At 51.1% G+C, this 18180-nt stretch overlaps 1 protein-coding gene across 2 annotated transcripts; it reads left to right on the forward strand.

Annotated features, from left to right (window-relative positions):
* Nucleotides 1-1518: 1518 nt before the first annotated feature.
* Fads6 (fatty acid desaturase 6) lies at nucleotides 1519-15860 on the forward strand. 2 transcript variants are annotated; one of them, XM_087909791.1, is made up of 7 exons: nucleotides 1519-1768; nucleotides 2417-2583; nucleotides 10998-11178; nucleotides 11910-12097; nucleotides 12970-13149; nucleotides 13708-13815; nucleotides 14947-15860. In XM_087909791.1, exons 1-7 carry the CDS (start codon nucleotides 1606-1608, stop codon nucleotides 14983-14985), a joined length of 1026 nt encoding a protein of 341 aa, XP_087765917.1. In that variant the 5' UTR covers nucleotides 1519-1605; the 3' UTR covers nucleotides 14986-15860. The 2 variants fall into 2 exon arrangements, with proteins under 2 accessions (XP_087765917.1, XP_085552148.2); XM_085696022.2 differs by having other exon boundaries at nucleotides 1520-1768; nucleotides 13708-15860.
* The last annotated feature ends 2320 nt before the right edge of the window (nucleotides 15861-18180 follow it).

The following is an 18180-nucleotide window of genomic DNA, read 5'->3' on the forward strand; positions in this document are numbered from 1 at the left end:
CTCAGTGGTTAAGAGCACTTGCTCCTCCTGCGGAGGACCTAGGTTCAGCACCCATCACCCACCTGGCGACTCGCAGCTCTCTATAATTCCAGGGGATCCAGTGCCCTCTTCTGGCCTCCTCAGGTGACAGACACTCACCTAGTACGCATGCGTACATGTAGGCAAAACACTCATACACATAAAAAACAATCTTGCAAATAAATAAATAAGGGCTGGTAAAACAGTTCAGCAGGTAAAGGTGCTCACTGTTTGCCAAGCCTGATTGATGGCCTGAGTTTGACCCCCAGAACCAAACTGTTTGAAGAAAGATCCGAACCACATGGGAGATTGTCATCTCCACGGGGTCACTGGGAATACACAAAGACCCCTGAGTCTGTGGAAGTCAAAGGAACAGTTCGGAGGACACTGACCTGGTGAGGAACTCTTGATCTTGGTCCACAGAGCCCAGTACCCCGGAAACTGGGGCAGGATTTAAGTGTGAGACCAGCGTGGACTGCACCATCTATGGAGAGAGAAGCCTGGCTGCAAGTCAGACCACACCTACAAACACAAAACTGGAAAGACAGAGATGAATCCATGAAGGGCAGCTCCAGGAACAGAATTAAAGCCATGCCTTTCTCTCCCTGACAGGTCCCCTGGGAAAACGCTGCTGTCTCCTGCACACCAGACTCAGTCAGTTTAAAAAAAAAAAAAAAAGGTTAAAAAAAAAAGATTTCAATATGAAATTTGGGGGGAGTACTGTGAAGATGAAAAGGGGCAGAGAGGGGAGTCAGGTCATTTCTGTTAACCCCACACTCCCTATCTGCAAAGTGAGCCCCTGGGCCCCCCCCACACACAAACACACTCCCAATCTGCAAAGTGAGCCCCTGGGTTTTCCGCTTCAGCAATCCAGAAATGCTTATGTTCCAGATACCAAAGACGAACGAGCACGCTGCGAGGAAGGTCCTGAGGTAGTCCCGGATGGCTCAAGCAGAGAAGGTGCTCGCTGCCAAGCCTGATGGATCTGACCTTCCTAGGGTCCACGTAGTGGAAGATGAGAAGTGTCTTCCGTAAGTCCTCTGAACTCCACATGGACACCGTACACATCTACACATACAAAATAATAATTAATAAAATAAATTTTAAAATGAGAAATACTTAGGTTTTGGGCTTAAGAACCCAGAACAAACCCAAGGTGGAGACTGAGAGGAGAGGAAGAGGAGATGGGTGGATGAACAGCTAAATCTTCTACTTTCCCCCAGTCCTGTCGGTTCCCTCTACCCCAGGTTGGTCCTTATCTCAGGGTCACACACACACACCCTCGTCCTCCCTCCCCCGTGCTTGGCTTTGGCTCCTCCCTCTCCAAGCTGTTCTGGTGCAGCAGGCTGGCAAGGAGGCTGCATTTACGCCCCGCCTAAGTCACCGGTCACAGCTGCCCGTGTTGGCCGAAGGTACCGAGCCTCTCACGGTGACCTCGGGCTGGTGGTGTCCCAACTCCGTGCGTGACTCCGCCTCCTCGCCCCCCCCGCCCCGCCCCCGCCCCGCGCGCTGTCTTCTCTCCGGAGCACCCGCTCGCAACGCACCCGAGTCTTTGCTTGTCCCCAGCCCCGTGTGTCCAGGGATCCCATGGAGCCCGCGCACGGCGCGTCCCCGGGGGACGGCGCTGCTGAGCTGCTGCTGAGAGAGCTGGAGCGGCAGGTGCAGGATGTGGTGCGGGCGAGCTCCTGGTGGGAGCGCCGTGGTGTGGACTGCGCCATCCTCGCTCTCAGCCTGCTCGCCTTGCCCGCGGGTGAGACAAAGGCACGGGCTGCGGTTGGGGGTGGCGCGCGGCTGAAGGTGGTGCAGGCTGGAAGGGAACTTCAGGACTCTAGGATCCTGGATCCCACTTCAATTCCAAAGTCCAGTTGGGGATGTCCATCCACTCCATGTCCCACCGGAGGTGGGAGAAAGTCCGGTGCTTGAAAGTGGTGGAGGGAAAAGTTGTATAAGGAGTCCGGAATGGATGGGGAAGGGGATGGTGACAGGCGGAGAAGGGAAGAGCATGTTCTACAGAGGCGGGGTAGGGGGGTGCGGACAGACGAACAGACAGGCGGCAGAGATGGGCAGAGTACGACTGAAGAAGCAGTCTACACCTCTTGTGGTCTAATGACTCTGTGACATTCAGTCCCCATCTCTGCTCTAGCTGGGGCTCAGGAGGGTGACCTGGCAGAATGTGGCCAGCAGAATATCCTTGGCAAGCCCGTGGGGGAGCTTTTGTGTCCCAGATCCTACAGAGAGAGCCAACCCATCCCTCTCAAGCCCAGGAACTTGCCCGCCACAGACCCAGCCAGGGCTGACCCTCTTTTTCTTGGGTTTGGAGATGTGTGTGTAAGGAGGTTTGGGTCCATATTTTCAAAAGATAGTGTAAGATCCTGACCCCAGGTCCCTTCTCTTGCAGGGTTCCTGTGTCTACGCTTCCATAATGTCCTGGCTTTCGCCACTGGCATCACAATCTTGGGCATGTGCCATTACACACTCACGGTCAAGGGCAGCCACCTGGCCACTCACGGTGCCCTCACAGAGTCCAAACGCTGGGGCAAGATCTTAATGATTTTTTTTGTGGAGGTGAGCCTGGCAGAGGTGGGGCAGGCAGTTGCCGGGCATCTCTGTGTGTCCATCCACATGGGGCAGGCAGTTGCTGCAGTGGGTAGGTGGATCCAAGTGTGCAGTGTGCAATACAGCTCCTGTGTGTGTGTGCCCATGCATTTCCCCAAGCCCTTGAGAGGAAGCTGGCATTAGTGAGTCCCCTGCATCTTACATAGCCCTGTGTCTGCCATGACAATGAGCTTGGCTTATTTTGTGATAATTTTTATCAGTTGCGAGACAGAAACATTTCTCACCTCACATTCCCTGTCCCTGGACCCCTTTGGTTCTCTCTGTAGTGGCAGGCCTAAGAAGATAGACGGTCTTTTTCCGTCCAGGATGCTTGCAACTGGCCAGTCTTGCTCCCGGGTGTGTTGGCTCATGGAAACCTCTGGGTGCTGCAGTCAGGGCTTACTGTTTGAAGGGCAGGCGGGGGCGGGGGGCGGAAGTCACAGTTCTCCATCTCTGTAGCCTGCTCTTTCACCTGCTGATGGCTGAGCTGTCTTGAGCAACTCCTTATTCCTCTAATCCTCCAGAAGGGCTCTGCAGTCTCTCTCTTTCTGCCCCTCCCTGTTCTGCCTTCTCACCTGTCTGCCTACCAGCAAGGCAAAGGCCTCCGGACAGTTGTTCTTCAGGCTTCCCCAGAGTTTCTGCCAAACTTGTTCTCTCTTCTACTCCAGGGGGACCCTCACCTAGCCACCCAGGTTCCTTAGCAATAGCTGGGAAAGCTGCTAGCAGGAACAGGCATTTCTGGAAAGGACCCGTTATTGGGACCAACCAATCCAATTGCTGTCTTTTTATAGTCATGTAACTATTTTTTAAATTTTATACAATTTTTGTTTGATTCTGTTTGTTTTGTTTGTGTGTGTGGGTTGCATTGCTATGGCACACCAGTGACGGTCATATGACAACATACAGGAGTTAGCTTTCAGTTTTCTCTTGCCACTATATAGGTCCTGGACTGCAACTGCTTGTCTGTGTGTGCCTTGCATGCATGCAGTGCTCATGAAGGCCAGAAGAGGGCATCAGATTCCCAGAAACTGGAGTTAGAGATGGTTGTGAGCCATCCAACATAGGTGCTGGGAACCGAACCCAGCTCCTCTGCAAGAACAACAGTTGCTTTCAACTGTGGAGCAATATCTTCTGCCCCCTACATCATGTAACTTTTTATACAACTTTATGTAAACATCACAGACAGACAGACAGACACAAACACACGCACAAAATCATTTCCTACCTACCATTCCCTGTTCTCTCCTTTTCCCTCATGCCTTCTTACCAGCCCAGGCTTCTGAAGGGCTAGGGACAAGGGACCCTACAGGGTGATGATTGCTTGGGTCAATTTTAAGATACTTCCCCAGACTCGGAGGCACAATTGGAGCCCGGGTCAGGGTCTGTAATCTGCCGGGAGAGGCAGGTGATGTCTGTATCGTCTGTATCGACAGCTTCCCAGTGCTGAGACTCAGAGTGCAGCTTCTGCTTGGGTTTTCTAAAGTCCAGTCCTAGGAGCCTGCGGCCACCAGGGAGCAGAAAGTGCTGTCGATCAGAGGTTAACCAACTGCAAGGGGTTTATTGTGTGGAGGTTACGCTGAGGCGTTCTTCCCCGCTCTCTAGATGACCGATGCCTGATCAAGTTTGAGGACTTCTGATTTTGACTGTCGGGGGGTGGGGGGAGAGTCCTCCTATGTGCTTCCCCTGCTTGGTAGCTCCTTAGAACCCTGGCACAGTGACCTGTGGAACCAGATCTAGGGCTGAGTTCTGTTTATTACACACAGCTTTGTCCCATGTGAACTCCAGTCCGATGGCCTCGTCTTTGCCTCTTTGCTTGACCCACACTCTTAGAAGTTCTTCGATCGGTATCTGCAGACCATGACTTTGCATTCCACTTGGGAACCAGGTCTAGGGGAAAGCTGGCTAATGGGGTGTGTGTGTGTGTCTGTGTGTCTCTGTGTGTGTGTGATATTCTGCAGGCGATGCCCTTTTGTGGCTGGGGAGGAAAGGCCTGGATCTCCCCACGTGGTGACACCATTGGCTGTGCTGCAGTGGGCTTTGGTGAGCCTGGAGCAATGCAGAGGTGGTTTTGTCAGTCAGGTCCTCCACGTCACCTAGGCGGGGAGGCATCTCTGCTTTCCAACCTTAGGGTGTGATTCTGGCTCCTTTCTAGGGCTGGTTCCGATGCATGAGAGAGTGTGGCTCAGCCCCACCCAGTTGGCCGTATGAGGCAAGGTCTTTGTAGCCTTTGTAGCCTTGACTGGAGTCACAACCTCAGTACTGGTGCTGACTTTGAGCAAGTTGGTTAATTCTATACCTGCAGTAGTTTCTTCATGGACTCCATAGGCATGTTAACCCTGTATCCTTGTTAGTCCTGCCTCCTCGTTAGCCCCGCCAACTCGTTAGCCCTACGAGGGCATTGGATGAGGCAGTGCAGACTTTCCAGGCCTTCTGTGAGCCATAGTGTTGCTTTGTGTTTTCTATCTGAGGACACGGACAGCTGCAGGGCAGCACAGGCTGCTTTCGATGGTGTTTGTTTTGTTGTTTGGTGCTTGGTAACTGTGAGGCTGCAGAGCCTGGCAGAGCAGTGCAGGTGTTGGTTTGGGGTTACCTGGCACAGGACAGGCTCTCGTGGCCTGGGAACCTAAGAGCGTGCCTAGGACTCTTCCTGGATCCTTGGCTCTCACTTCTACATCCTCTATCTGAGCCCTTTCCTCTTTCTCTTGTCACCTTGTCCCCTGGAGACACCATCATTGTAGAACATCTGGCCTGAGGCCTTGGGTTCTTTGGGGGGTTCTACAGAGTCTGCAGCTCCAGGCATCAACTGGGTACCCCTAGTTTTCTTTGGTTATCCAGCGTTTGACAGTGTCATCTTGCAGCCTGCTGGGTCTGAGCTGATGCGGGACCGGCTCTCTCTGATCCAGTGGCTCTGGAGAGCCGAGTAGACAGAAGAGAACGGGCTACCACTCTAGGCTGTATTCACATTCATGAACTCCTACTCACACCAGAGACGTTTTCTCTGAAGACCCCTTTCTGGCTTACTCGAGGAAGTTCCTACCCTGGCCTTACCCATCATGCGTTCTCTATCCTGGTTACATCCGCCAGGCTGCTAGGGGTATTCGTGGAGCTGGCCGGGGAAGGATGTCATGCTAGGATGCCCACCAGAAGAGAGACGGAGCAGGCCATCATGGCTTAAGTTCTAATTCGAGGATTAGCCTCTGAAAGGCCTTTGGTGTCACAGCAAGGATGGTCCCCTGAATGAGCGGGAACCAGCCATGCTAGCCATGAAGCTATCACATCTCCTCTTTAAACCCTCCTTGTAAACTCAGCTTTGTGCTGTGGGGGTGGAGCCACGACTGGTCCACGAGGAATCCTGTGCATCTTGGTGTGTCACACGGGGGAATGCCTGTCACCATCCTCAGCTCCCCTGTGGCACAAACCGTAGAGAACCCCCAGACTAGTCCTGGTCCTCACCTGCTTGCTTCCTCCTGGCTGAGTCCAGCCCAGCCCATCAAGGCTGTTCCCTCTGGCCTTTCTCTCACCTTCTTCTGCTTGCTTCCGTAAGGACTCCTGTTTGGATAAGAGCAGCCATGATAGATAGATACTTTCTTTTTTGGTGCTAGGGATTGAATGCAGGGTCTTATGCATAGCAAACACCTGGTTTATCTTTGAGCTCTCTCTCTCTCTCTCTCTCTCTCTCTCTCCTTTTAAATTTTTATTTAGACTAATGCAGATATTCAGTACAAAATACTCTGCTGTATACAAACTTCCAAGTCTTATAATAATTACAGATTCACAGAACATCTCAGTGTAGGACAGAGAGTGGATCGAACGTCATTCCCATTTCCTTCCAGGAACCATAGTTATGTGTCATTCAATATCTAAACCAAGGAAGCTGTGGGGATGAGCGTTTGCCATGCAAGCATAAGGACGGGAGACTGGATCTCCAGAATCCCACAAATGATGGGTGGATTTGTCAGTCCACCTGTAAGTCTGGTTTCAGCAAGTAGAGACAATGGAATCCCCAGGGCAAGACTAGCTGTCCTGGCAAGCTCTGGTTGGACTGAGAGACACCGCCTCAATGAATAAGGTGACATCAACTTTAGGCTTCTACATGCACACTTACCAATGTGCACATACATCCACAAGCACCACACACACAACACGCACACACACACACTCGAAAAGTGGTTTGGGGTGGGAAAGCGACCTGGTCTTTAATATCATTGGTGTAGAGGCTGAGAAACCCTGGAAGAATTTTAGAAGGGCTGCCGGTGAGCTGTCTGGAAGCCACTAGATTCTTACAGGGGCCCATCTGTGCCAAGAAAGGGGCCAAGAAGGCCCATGTGCCAGGAAGAGGAATTGGTACTTTGCCTTGTAGCCAAAGAGGTTTGCCATGGGATAGAGCTTTTAGTCCAGGAGTATGCAGGCATGGTACTACATGCCTTATCACCTAACACTTAGGAGTCAGATGCAGGTGGATATCTGTGAGTTTAAGGCAAGCCTGGGCTACATAGTGAGTTCCAGGCCAGACAGAGCTACATAGTAAGATCTTGCCTCAAAAACAAAGTTTGGAGCTAAGTTTTCCTCCTGGGACATCACCCATGTTATTCATCCTATCCTGCCCTTCTTTAATCCTCCCCTCTTTGTCTTATTTTCTTCTGTTAAACAAACAGGAACTGGGGCTGTAGCTCAGTTGGTAGAGTACTTGCCTAGCATGCACAGAGCCCCAAGTTTGATCCTCAGTGCTGCATGGAAACAGGCCTGGTGGTTCATACCTGTAACCAGCACTAGGCATGCAAAGGCTGGCGTATCAGGAGTTCAAGGTCATCCTCAGTTATACAGGGAGTTTGAGACAAGCTCTCTCTGGCCTAGAGATCTTGTCTAAAACCAAACCAAACAAACACAAACTACTTTGCAGGATTCTAAAGAAACATGAAATTCCAGCAAACCTAAACTGACCTATGACACTAGATCTCTCTGCTAGTTTCATTTGTGGCAGATGAGCCAGGAAACTGGCTGGAGGCTGTCGGTAGAGAGGCCAGGAGGAAGGTAGGAGGGATTGCAGGGCTAGGCTGGGGTGCAGGAAAGGAAGGTGCAGGGGGATGTTGGCTGCTGTCATTTAGCGCAAGGAGGGGGGTGAAGGAGTAAGAAGGGTCAAGGGCAAAACAACTGAAAAAAATTGAGCTTCAAATAAGCCACCAGTATTTTTTTTATATAAATATACCCAAAACGTGACATGGGTGCTCCGGCAGCGTGGGGTTTTCTATGCTGCCCAGGTCCGGGAAATGTGAGCGCCTGCGTGTGAGTCCTGGGGTACTAGGAATGGACAGAGGTGTGACAGAGGTGTGACAGAGGTGTGACGACAGAGGTGTGACAGAGGTGTGCCGACAGAGGTGTGACAGAGGTGTGACAGAGGTGTGACGACAGAGGTGTGACAGAGGTGTGACAGAGGTGTGACTTAACCACTCTCAGAACAAGGGTAGGACAATGGTGAGGGCCACAGAAGAGAACGCTTTGAGCTTTGTCCTGACAGCAGTGGCCTGCTTGGGCCAGAATGAGCCGGATGATGGGGCTCGCTACCCTTGCTACCCTTCGCTCCCATCCCTGGTGCTCCCCTAGGCCTAGCATGGAGCTCAGGCACCACAGAATCTGAACAAACAACTGCATGGAAAATAAGAACGAGAGCTCTGAGGGCCCCGGAGCTTAAACGAAGAGCTGCCAAGAGGAACCCACACCCATTCATACCATTCCCCACATAGCTTGGGTGTTCGGTGAATGCTGTAGAAATAGGGTGCTCTTGAATCTTCCTGAAGCACCCGCCACAGATGTTGGTGAGTGATATTAAGAAGCCACACCAACCTCGTGGTTTCTGGAACTTTCTCTGGGTCTGAATGAAGAAACCTCCTGGGTAAGACTTGGAAACAATCATTTACAGCTACAGTCTACACACTACAATCAACACACTACAATCTACATGCTACAATCTACACGCTACAGTCTATATACTATAACCTACACACTACAATTTACACACTACAATTTACACACTATTATCTACACAGTACAATCTACACACTACAGTCTACACACTACAATCGACACACTACAATCTACACGCTACAACCTACACACTACAACGCTACAGTCTACACGCTACAATCTACACACTACAATCTACTCACTACAATATACACACTACAATATGCACGCTACAGTCCACACACTACAGTCCACACGCTACAATCTACACACTACAATCTACTCACTACAGTATACACACTACAATATACATGCTACAGTCCACACGCTACAATCTACACACTACAATCTACACACTACAATCTACATACTACAATCTACACGCTACAATCTACACACTACAATCTACACACGACAATCTACATACTAAAATCTACATACTACAATCTACACACTAAAATCTACATGCTACAATCGACACACTACAACCTACACATTACAATCTACTTGCTATAATCTACACACTACAATCTACATGCTACAATCTACACACTACAATCTACATGCTACAATCTACACGCTACAATCTACATGTTACACTCTACATACTACACTCTACATGCTATAATCTACATGCTAAAATCTACACACTACAATCTACATATTACAATCAACACTACAATCCACCCTCCTCTTCTTTCCTCCAAATCGCCCCTTTCTGTCTCTCAGGAGAGAGCATCTAAATGGGACTGAGGTGAAGGGGCTGGATGGAGCTAGGAGCACTTGGTGCTCTTGCAGAGTTCCGTTCTCAGCATCCACATTGGGCAGTTTTCAACTCCAGCTCCAGGGCATCTGATGCCCTATTCTGGCCTCAGTGAGCACTTGCACATAAGTAAGTGTGCTTACACACATGCGGGCACACACATACACACACAAAAAGGGGGTCTTAGAAATCTAGCTATGAAATAACCTCAGATAAGTTCTTATTCATAGAAAAGGCAAAATCACCCATTGACTCTGCAAGTGGGTGCTGAGGGTCTGGGCTTGGGACCATGCCGAGAAGCCTCCAGATACCTGTGGGTACCCCCATCTCTAGGTGTGCAGTTCTGGTTAGGCTCCAGGCTGGTTCTGGCATTGACTCCTCAAGAACAGTTAGCTATTGGTCTTCAGGGAGAGGGGGAGCTGATGCCAAAAGCATTATCAACTGTCGATGAGCAGGGAGCTGCACTCAGCAGGCATCTCTTGATAAAAGAGCCCTGGCCTGGAGGAGGAGCAAGAAGTTACTTCTGGGTGCCTCAGAGACGGCTCAGAAAGTTAAAGCAGCCACCATACAGTCCACTTGACCTGAGCTTGATCCTGGAACTTGCACAGAGGTGGAAAGTGAGAACTGACTCCACAGAGCTGACCTCTGACCTCCCCACTTGCGTCATGGCATTTGTATGCCCACACATAACACATAACATACACACACACACGTACACACACATTAATAAAACAAGCAAAAGGAATTAGCTTCTTCTACATGGGACAGTGCCCCAGGGTATAAAACATACACTGACAGGCCAGAGGGTAAGGCAGGCCTGTCTTTGAGACCTGGTGCTCAACGCATGCACCCTGCGGGTTGCCTGGTGCTCAGCGCATGCGCCCAGCAGTCTACCTGCCTCACAGTAGCTGGTATTGAGAAGCTTCCTCTTCAGGAAACAGGAAAGCATCTTCACGAAAGTCAGCCAAATCTTCTGGCCTGGATAAAACCCTTGGAGCTTTACATCTGCATGCTCATCTGCATATATCTGCATAAGAAACAACCTAGCACCCCTTTTGCATTCATTGGTCTCCTTGCCAGGGTACGTGCTGCGCTTTGGTGAGTGGCATTGAAGAATCCCATTACTGACCCATGCCAAAAAGAGTCACTCTAGGGAGATATTGGCTCCGTGCATACCAGTGTCCCCATGCCCCTCCAGCCTGCACTGTGGATTCTGCAGGAAGTGACTTCCATGCATCCTAGAAATTTTCTTTGCTCCTCTGAGCTCAGGCTGCCAAGTAGTGTCACGAAGGTTCAGCTGCTTGCCAGGTACACAAAACAATTGTGGCCGGTTCCAGCTTTACCTGCACTGACAGCCTCTGAGGTTTGAGCAGTCGCCTAGCTGGTGCCAGCGAGGGAGTGGCAATCCAAGGATCCGACCTCCTTGTCCCTAAATGCTTTGCGGAGCAACACCAAGTAGATGGCAGTGTGTGCCTGGCTACCACATGGGGGTCACGGATGCTTGAGAGAGGATGAACAAGTTAGATTAGCTGTGGATGCAGAGGAGGAGGGCTTGGGGTGATGGGTTCGGGAAGGGTGGAAGTGTTCTTGAGGCTCCTCGGGTTCTGCTTCATTCGCTTGTGTCCGATATGGACCCGGTGCCCTTTGGCTCCCCTTCTAGGTATGCACGGCCTTTCCTGCGGAGTTCGGTAAGTTCAACCACGTCAACTTACACCATGGCTACACCAACGTGGTGGGCCTGGGAGACTCGAGCACATGGAAGATGCCGTGCCTCAACCGCTATGTCTACATGTTCCTCGCTCCACTTCTCATCCCCGTCTTGACTCCGCTGGTAGCTCTTGGTGAGTACTGGAATCGACGCATCCTGAAGACCGGTCCTGGCCCTCTTTCCTTCCGTTTTGTGGACCCTGCTTGTGGAGATAGCTGGGGGCCGCGAGTCAAGACTGTCAGAGATGGCCGAGCTGGGTGGAAAGAAGCCTGGACCTGGTCCAGGTCTCGCCTTCACTTACTGGCTGGTGGCTGTGGGCAGGTAACTTGACCTGCCTGCCTCAGGTTCTTCACCTGCTCAAGGATGGTGTGCAAACATAAGGGATGCGTGCACAGACGTCAGGGAACTTTGGAAGGGCTGGAGAGACGGCTCAGAGGTTAAGAGGGCTTCCTGCAATTCCAGAGGACCAGACTTCAATTCCTAGCATCTGTGCTGGGCTGCTCACAATCCCCTGTAACTCTAGCTTCAGAGGGAATCAATCAGTACTTCTGGCTTCCATGGACACCATCACTTACACACATATACACACACATGCACACACACACAATTATAATATAAAATCTTAGGGGGGGCACTTTGTAGATGTTCCATACAAAGCACACTGCAGGTTTTAATCATTGCTGTCACGGGGCAATACCCAGGGGTAGGAGAACAGGGCTATAGAGCAGACCCTGACCTTGGCCAGGGTGAAAGGTCTGGGTTCACTGGACACACTCAGAGCAGCCCTCTGCCTTAACACTCCTGCTTACCAGGGAGCCAGTTCACCATGGCTCCTGCTTATATCACCTCTTGTCCCTCTGACAGAGCGTCTGAGGAAAGAAGAGCTGAGGGTAGCACTTCGGACATTATGCTTCATGTCACTGGGCCTTTATTCTCAGTATTGGCTGTTCCTGAATGTGTCGGGCTTCCAGAGCCCCAGTTCAGCGCTGGCGTGCATGCTGCTCGCCAGATCCCTGCTGGCCCACCCCTACCTCCATGTCAACATCTTCCAGGTAAGCGCTCAGCCCTGGGTACAGGCGGAGAAGAGGAGCATCGGCAGGGTGTAGCCAAGGTTTAGATAGAGAGCGGTCACCAAAGGACACTTTCCCCAATTCCTGCCCCATCACTGTGGGTCACCGCAGGAAGTCAGGGTTTCAGCGACACCTTTGCCTGGTCCTGGAGAGACCCTCCCTGCTTTCTTCTCCAGGCTAAACCCTACTCATCACTCAAGGCCATGTTTACACATCCTCTTCTACTGTTCCGTTCAATCAGTGCTTACAAGTACCTTCTCCACTAGGCACCACCCTGGGTCTAGGGTGCTCGGAGGAACACAGTACTTAGGCTGAACTGAGACAAATAGATGGGACACATTGAGAGGGTAGAGTGCTTAGCTGTCGGTGTGCTGAGTGCCAGGGGGTTGTGCAGAGAGATCGAACAGGTCTTCACCCACAGGGAAGCAGCGAGGTCTCCCTGGGAAAATGGTGTCATATTGAACGCTGAACTCCTGGCTGTCCACACACACACACACACACACACACACACACCCGCCCACCATCTCCTGCCCTGCCCTTGACCTGCTCGACTTGAGCTTTGACACACAGGTAGAAGCCACCAATGTGATGCCTATAGGGTCACAAGACCAAGCAGTGAGTCACAGACATTTGAATATCAGGGCTCTGAAAAAAATGCATAGGCCTTCATTGTCCAAATGGGGAGAGGCCCAGATGTGAGAAAGATTCAGTTCATTGCAGCATGGGTTAGCCCTGTAGCTAGGCTAGAGCTTGTCTGTCACACCTGTAGGGTCCCACTGGCCCCCGTATGCTTGGTGAAGACAGACCCAGGGTCGTCTAACCCCTGCAGGGTGTGACCCATATGTCTATCGTAGCACATCGGATTGCCCATGTTCTCCCTGGACAAGAAGCCCCGGCGAATTCACATGATGAGCCTGGGGGTGCTGAACCTGCCACGGCAGCCGGTGCTGGACTGGGCATTCGGCCACTCACTCATCAGCTGCCATGTGGAGCATCACCTCTTCCCTTGGCTCTCTGACCACATGTGCCTGAAGGTAGCCGAAGGCCGGGCAGAGGGGTGGGAGGAAAGGCCTGTCTGAGGGTGGGTGGTGGGAACCTCCAGGGACATCTGAACTCCGAGTCCCCTCATGGGCTTCTTCAAAGATCCCCCAGGAAGGGCAGCCTGGAGTACAAATGACTATATGGGTTTTATATCAGAGTTTTATACCTGGGTTTCCTAGCAGCAATGTGACTCTGGGCAAGTCCACTGAGCCTCAGTTTCCCTGTCTGTAAGATGGGAAGGAACAGGGTTCATCTTGAGATTTTGAGGATGAAAATTAGATCTGAAATGTTTGACCCAAAGAAGATGTCTAGCAGAGAGATCCTTGTGCACCCCATGGGCTGAGGAGGGTAGGCATGTAGTCGAGAGTCTGGGGGGAATGAGAGGAGAGGCTATTCCTCCCATCTAGGGTGGCGTAGAAGCAAAGCTCTCCGGTACCCCAGCCCCTCACTTTCCTGGCACAGCACGGCTAGGGATGGACAAGGGAGAGCTGAGGTGGGCGCCCTGCTGCCGGCCTGCGACTCAGAGGCCTCTCCCCTTTTGTGACTCTCAGGTGAAGCCCTTGGTGTCGAAGTTTCTTCATGACAAGCAGCTGCCCTATAATGAGGACTCCTATCTGGCTCGCTTCCAGCTCTTTCTCAGCCACTACGAGGAGTTCATGGTGCATGCTCCCTCCATCACCGAGCTGGTGGGGCTGCAGTGAAGGCCGGGCCCCTCCCTAGCCCAGTCCTGGCCCTCTGCACTGCTGGCCCTGGTAGGACAGGTGGACCTGGAGCACGGTGGTCTCGGGCAGACTGAAGTAGAGCAGACTGCGCCTGGTGTCCTGGGGGTCTCCTGCTTTGCTTGCTTTCCTGGGAGTTGAGTAGGGGAAGGACAGAGAGCAATACAAGGGCTGTGTGTACATCCTGATCCACCTAGGCCTCAGCTGACTCCATGTCAGGATCCCTTTCTCGGCTGCATCTGAGCCAGGGTAGAGCTGAGGGGGCTGGTGACAGGGGAGGTGGGGTTCTGTGCTCGGGTGGAGGAGGTACAGAGAAAAGGGCCAGCCTCCTCAGCTCAGCCCTCCCTTAGTGCCTAAGAGTCCTACATCTCCCAGGCTGCTGCTTCCTCCTGTTCTGAGGTTCCAGTTCCCCAGGGCCAACAGGATGAGGTCACTTTGGCAGGCTCGCCCTAGCTCTTCAACCAAAGGAGCCTGAATTGGACCAGACTCAGCAGCTCCAGAACCCACAGTATCAGTGAGATAAAAATGAGTGTATTTCCAGGGAGGCGCTCCAGAGGGGAGCAAATGCCTCTGGCACAAAATTAGAGAAAGCACCCCCAGTTTTGAGCATGACCTTGGCTATCTCTAGACAAGTCTGCTTTGTTCCATATTTAGAAGGATCCAACCTGGGTGAACTACTGAGAGGCAGCCGAGGATGGGGGAGGTGAACTGGTACTGGGCCAGGAGGGCAGAGGGGGATGATCAAAGAGGGGCGGGTGGGGTGAGACAGGAGAGTTGAGGACAAGGCTAGGCTTGGCTGTGGAAGGGAGGTTTGCAACCTGGGTGGGAGCCGTTGTTGCCAGACCTAGGAGGAAGCCAAGCTGGGGGACATCACTGAGAGCCAGCCCCACGGACAACAGATAGAGGCTGGGAACTGCCCCAGCCAGAGGATGGAGCAGAGGGTTCATGGAAGGGCCCAGGGCAGACTGAAGGAGGAGTGACGAGGTTAGACCTGCACCAAGAGGCCAGGGCAGTTTGTTCACACCTGGCTTCTCACCTCAGCCCTACTGACATCTGGCTGGTTCTTGGCAGGCTGTGATAAGCACTGTATGCACCCCTGGCTTCTACTGACTAGATGTTGAGAGCCCAGACCACGACAATCAAAACTGTCTGCTGATACAGCCAAATGTCTCCTGAATGGCAAACTGTCCCTGATTGAGAACATACAATCATTCTCCTGAGTGTATAACTGCAGTTAAATCATTGGATGGAAGGGTAGACTGCCCTGATGATGGGAACCCATGGGATGGGCAGGCAGCTGGGAACACCGGCCTGGCTGAGCCCACCTCTGGGGACTGATGTGGCCTGGGCAGATGTAGCTGTCACTGGGATGGACGTCATTTTCCTGCTTCCTTCACCTGGCCCTCCTCCAGCAGAGACCACAGCTTCTCCCAGGACCCTTTCCTCCACCTATGGCTTTTGGGCAGCCTCTCCTTTGGGCTCCTTCTGGGCAGGGCCTGGTCTGGCAATGACTTCCAGCTGCTGCTGGCCCCTAGGTGCTTCTCTGCCTCCGAATCCGCTCAGAGGCCTTCCTTACACGCTCTTCACTCTTCCTTTTGATTGTGTGTGTGTGTGTGTTGAGTGTGTTAGTGTGTGGGAGAGTATGTTTTGAGTGTGTAAGTGTGTGCATTAGTGTGTGTGTTTTGAGTGTGTATGTGTGTTGAGTGTGTAGTGTGTTCCGAGTGTGTGTTCGCTGCTGGGAGGCTCACAAACAGCAGTTTTGGCTCCACACCTCTTGGGATGGTGTGGGCTTGGCAGCCGCCACCACCTCCCACTCTGCTATGTATCATTGCTGCTCATTTGAAATGCATTAGTAGTTCAGAAGGAGACCTAAGGTCTAAGAGTATGATTCATCAAACTGCAAATTCTTCCTGTGAAAAAATGCAATGTCAGGAAAGGGTCCTGGCGGCATACCGAAAGCTAACGATTAAAACTACCCAAATATATGACCAGTGACTCATTGTTATTGATCTGGGCCTGAATGGGGTACATTCCAGGACAGCAGCTAGAGGCCCTAGTGACAGACCTGACTATTCTATGGGTCCAGTAGGAGCAAGTCACTTAGTTTCCTCAAAATCTGATCATCTGTTACTCTAAGGATGTGGGCTGGGAATACAGAACTAAGAAAAAGCATCAGGAACCCCAAAGTACCCGCAGGACTTAGGAGCGCCCCGTGGTCTAATATAGAGCAGTATATGGGAAGGGACAACACTGGTGACCACAATTATAGCTGATGTCTGCTTACCACATACAGATGGATGTTTTTCTTTTCTTTTTGTTTTGTTTTCTTAAGACAGGGTCTCACTATATAGCCCTGGCTGATCTGGAACTCACCTGGTGGCTGGCTTTGAACTCAGAGCTCCACCTGCCTCTACATCAGTGGTTTTAAACTTTTCTAATGCTGTGACCCTCATGTTGTGGGGACCCCCAACCATAAAGCTATTTTCGCTGCCACTTCTTGTGATTTTGCTACTGTTATGAGCTGCTATGTAAACGTCCGATTGCAGGATGTTTGGTATTCAAACCCTGTGAAAGGGCTGTTCAACTCCCAAAAGTCCTGACCCACAGGTTGAGAACCACTTCAAAGTCCTGGGATTAAAGGTGTGCTCCACCAGGCCAGGCTAGGTTTTTTTTTTTAATCTGCATCTAATTTTAATCTTTACAGGTTAGAATAATTCTTTTCTCATGTTAGAAAAGGAGGAAAAAGAAGTTAAGATGAAACCTCTCCATATCATGACTGTTAAATTCAGACTCGGGATTTGAACTCAGTGACTCCAGAATCCATGCTATCGACTTTTCTAGGTTCTGCTTTGGAATGGGAAGCCCTGCAGAGATTCTGGGTGTCTGAGCCTGGATTTCTATCTCTTTCTTCTACAAGCCAGAACAATTCGTGATTTTATCATTAAAATAAATTCTTTAGGGACTGAGGCTGAGGTTTAATTGGTAGAGAGCTTGCCTACCATGCAGTAGACTCTGGAGTCAGCACCCATCACTGCATAGGCCAGATCTGGTGGTGCACGCCAGTAATTCCCAGCACTCGGGAGGTAGAGGCCGGAGGATCAGGAGTTCAAGGTCATCCTCACCTCAGCTACACAAGTCAAGGCTAGCTTGGGCTACCTGAGATCCTATCTAAAAGAAGAAAAGGGGAGGGGGACTAAAGAAATGACTCAGCAGTTAAAGAGAACTGAATGCTCTTCCAGAGGTCCTGAGTTCAATACCTAGAAATCACATGGTGGCTCACAACCATCTATAGTGGGATCTGATGCCCTCTTCTGGCATAAAGATGTACATGCAAATAAATAAATAAATATAAATAAATAAATAAATAACTAGAAAGATAAACCCCACAGGAGTACTCATTGGATGCTAGGCACTGTGTGATGCTCTGGGAATGAGTGAATGAGATTGTCCCTGCAGCCTACCACCTTTATGAAGCCTACAGTCCTATGTAGGGTACCAACTTTTGTGAAAAAGGCCAGATAAATATTTTGGGTGTTGTGGACAATATGATCTCTGTCACAACTACTCAACTATGCCATCAAAGTGTTAAAAACAGCCATACGAACATGCCCCCAAGGCTTAGGGACCATTGTGGAAGAGGGGGCAGAGTGACTGTAAGAGCCAGAGGTGGGGAAGATCAGAGCAAACCAGCATCTTCTGGACAGGACCACTGCGCTCAAGAACTCAGAGCAGCCAGTGGTTGTTCACATAAGATCAAGCCAGCAAAAATTCTAGCATAGACAGGCCTCCTAGTTAGGGTTTCTAGTGCTGTGAAGAGACACTATGACCATGGCAACATTGTAAAGGAAAACATTTAACTGGGGGTGGCTTACAGTTCGGAGGTTTAGTCTGTTATCATCATGGTGAGAGGCATGGCACCCACAGGCAGACATGGTGCTGGAGAGGGACTAAATGCTACATCTGGATCCTTAGGCAGTAGAAAGGAAGGGTCTGGCTTGAGCATCTAAAACTTCAAAGCCCGCTCCCAGTGACACACTGCCTCTAACAAGGCCACACCTACTCCAACAAGGCCACACCTCCTCATAGTGCCACTCCCTGTGAGCCTTTTTAATTTAAACTACCACAAAGGAGAAGGGTTCCCAAACTCCTGCTGCTATCTGAGGCTCGACAGACAGTTAATGATTTCCGGGAAAGGGTGAGTCACAAGGGCAGAAGGGTTCCCAAGCCCCTACTGCTGTCTGAGGTGAAAGGGTGGCTCAGTTTTCTTTAAGGGTGTAGCCCCCAGTAGATCCGCCAGGCCGAGAG

This window comes from Myodes glareolus, chromosome 9 (genome assembly GCF_982192425.1).
Source record: "Myodes glareolus chromosome 9, mMyoGla1.1, whole genome shotgun sequence".
Classification (NCBI taxonomy): Eukaryota; Metazoa; Chordata; class Mammalia; order Rodentia; family Cricetidae; genus Myodes; species Myodes glareolus.

Excerpts from the sequence above, each read along its gene's own strand:
- Fads6 (XM_085696022.2), top strand. The coding sequence starts at position 1,606 with ATGGAGCCCGCGCACGGCGCGTCCCCGGGGGACGGCGCTGCTGAGCTG. Across the intron at positions 1,769-2,416 it reads CCTGCTCGCCTTGCCCGCGG|GGTTCCTGTGTCTACGCTTC; the intron begins GTGAGACAAAGG and ends CTTCTCTTGCAG. Across the intron at positions 2,584-10,997 it reads TAATGATTTTTTTTGTGGAG|GTATGCACGGCCTTTCCTGC; the intron begins GTGAGCCTGGCA and ends CTCCCCTTCTAG.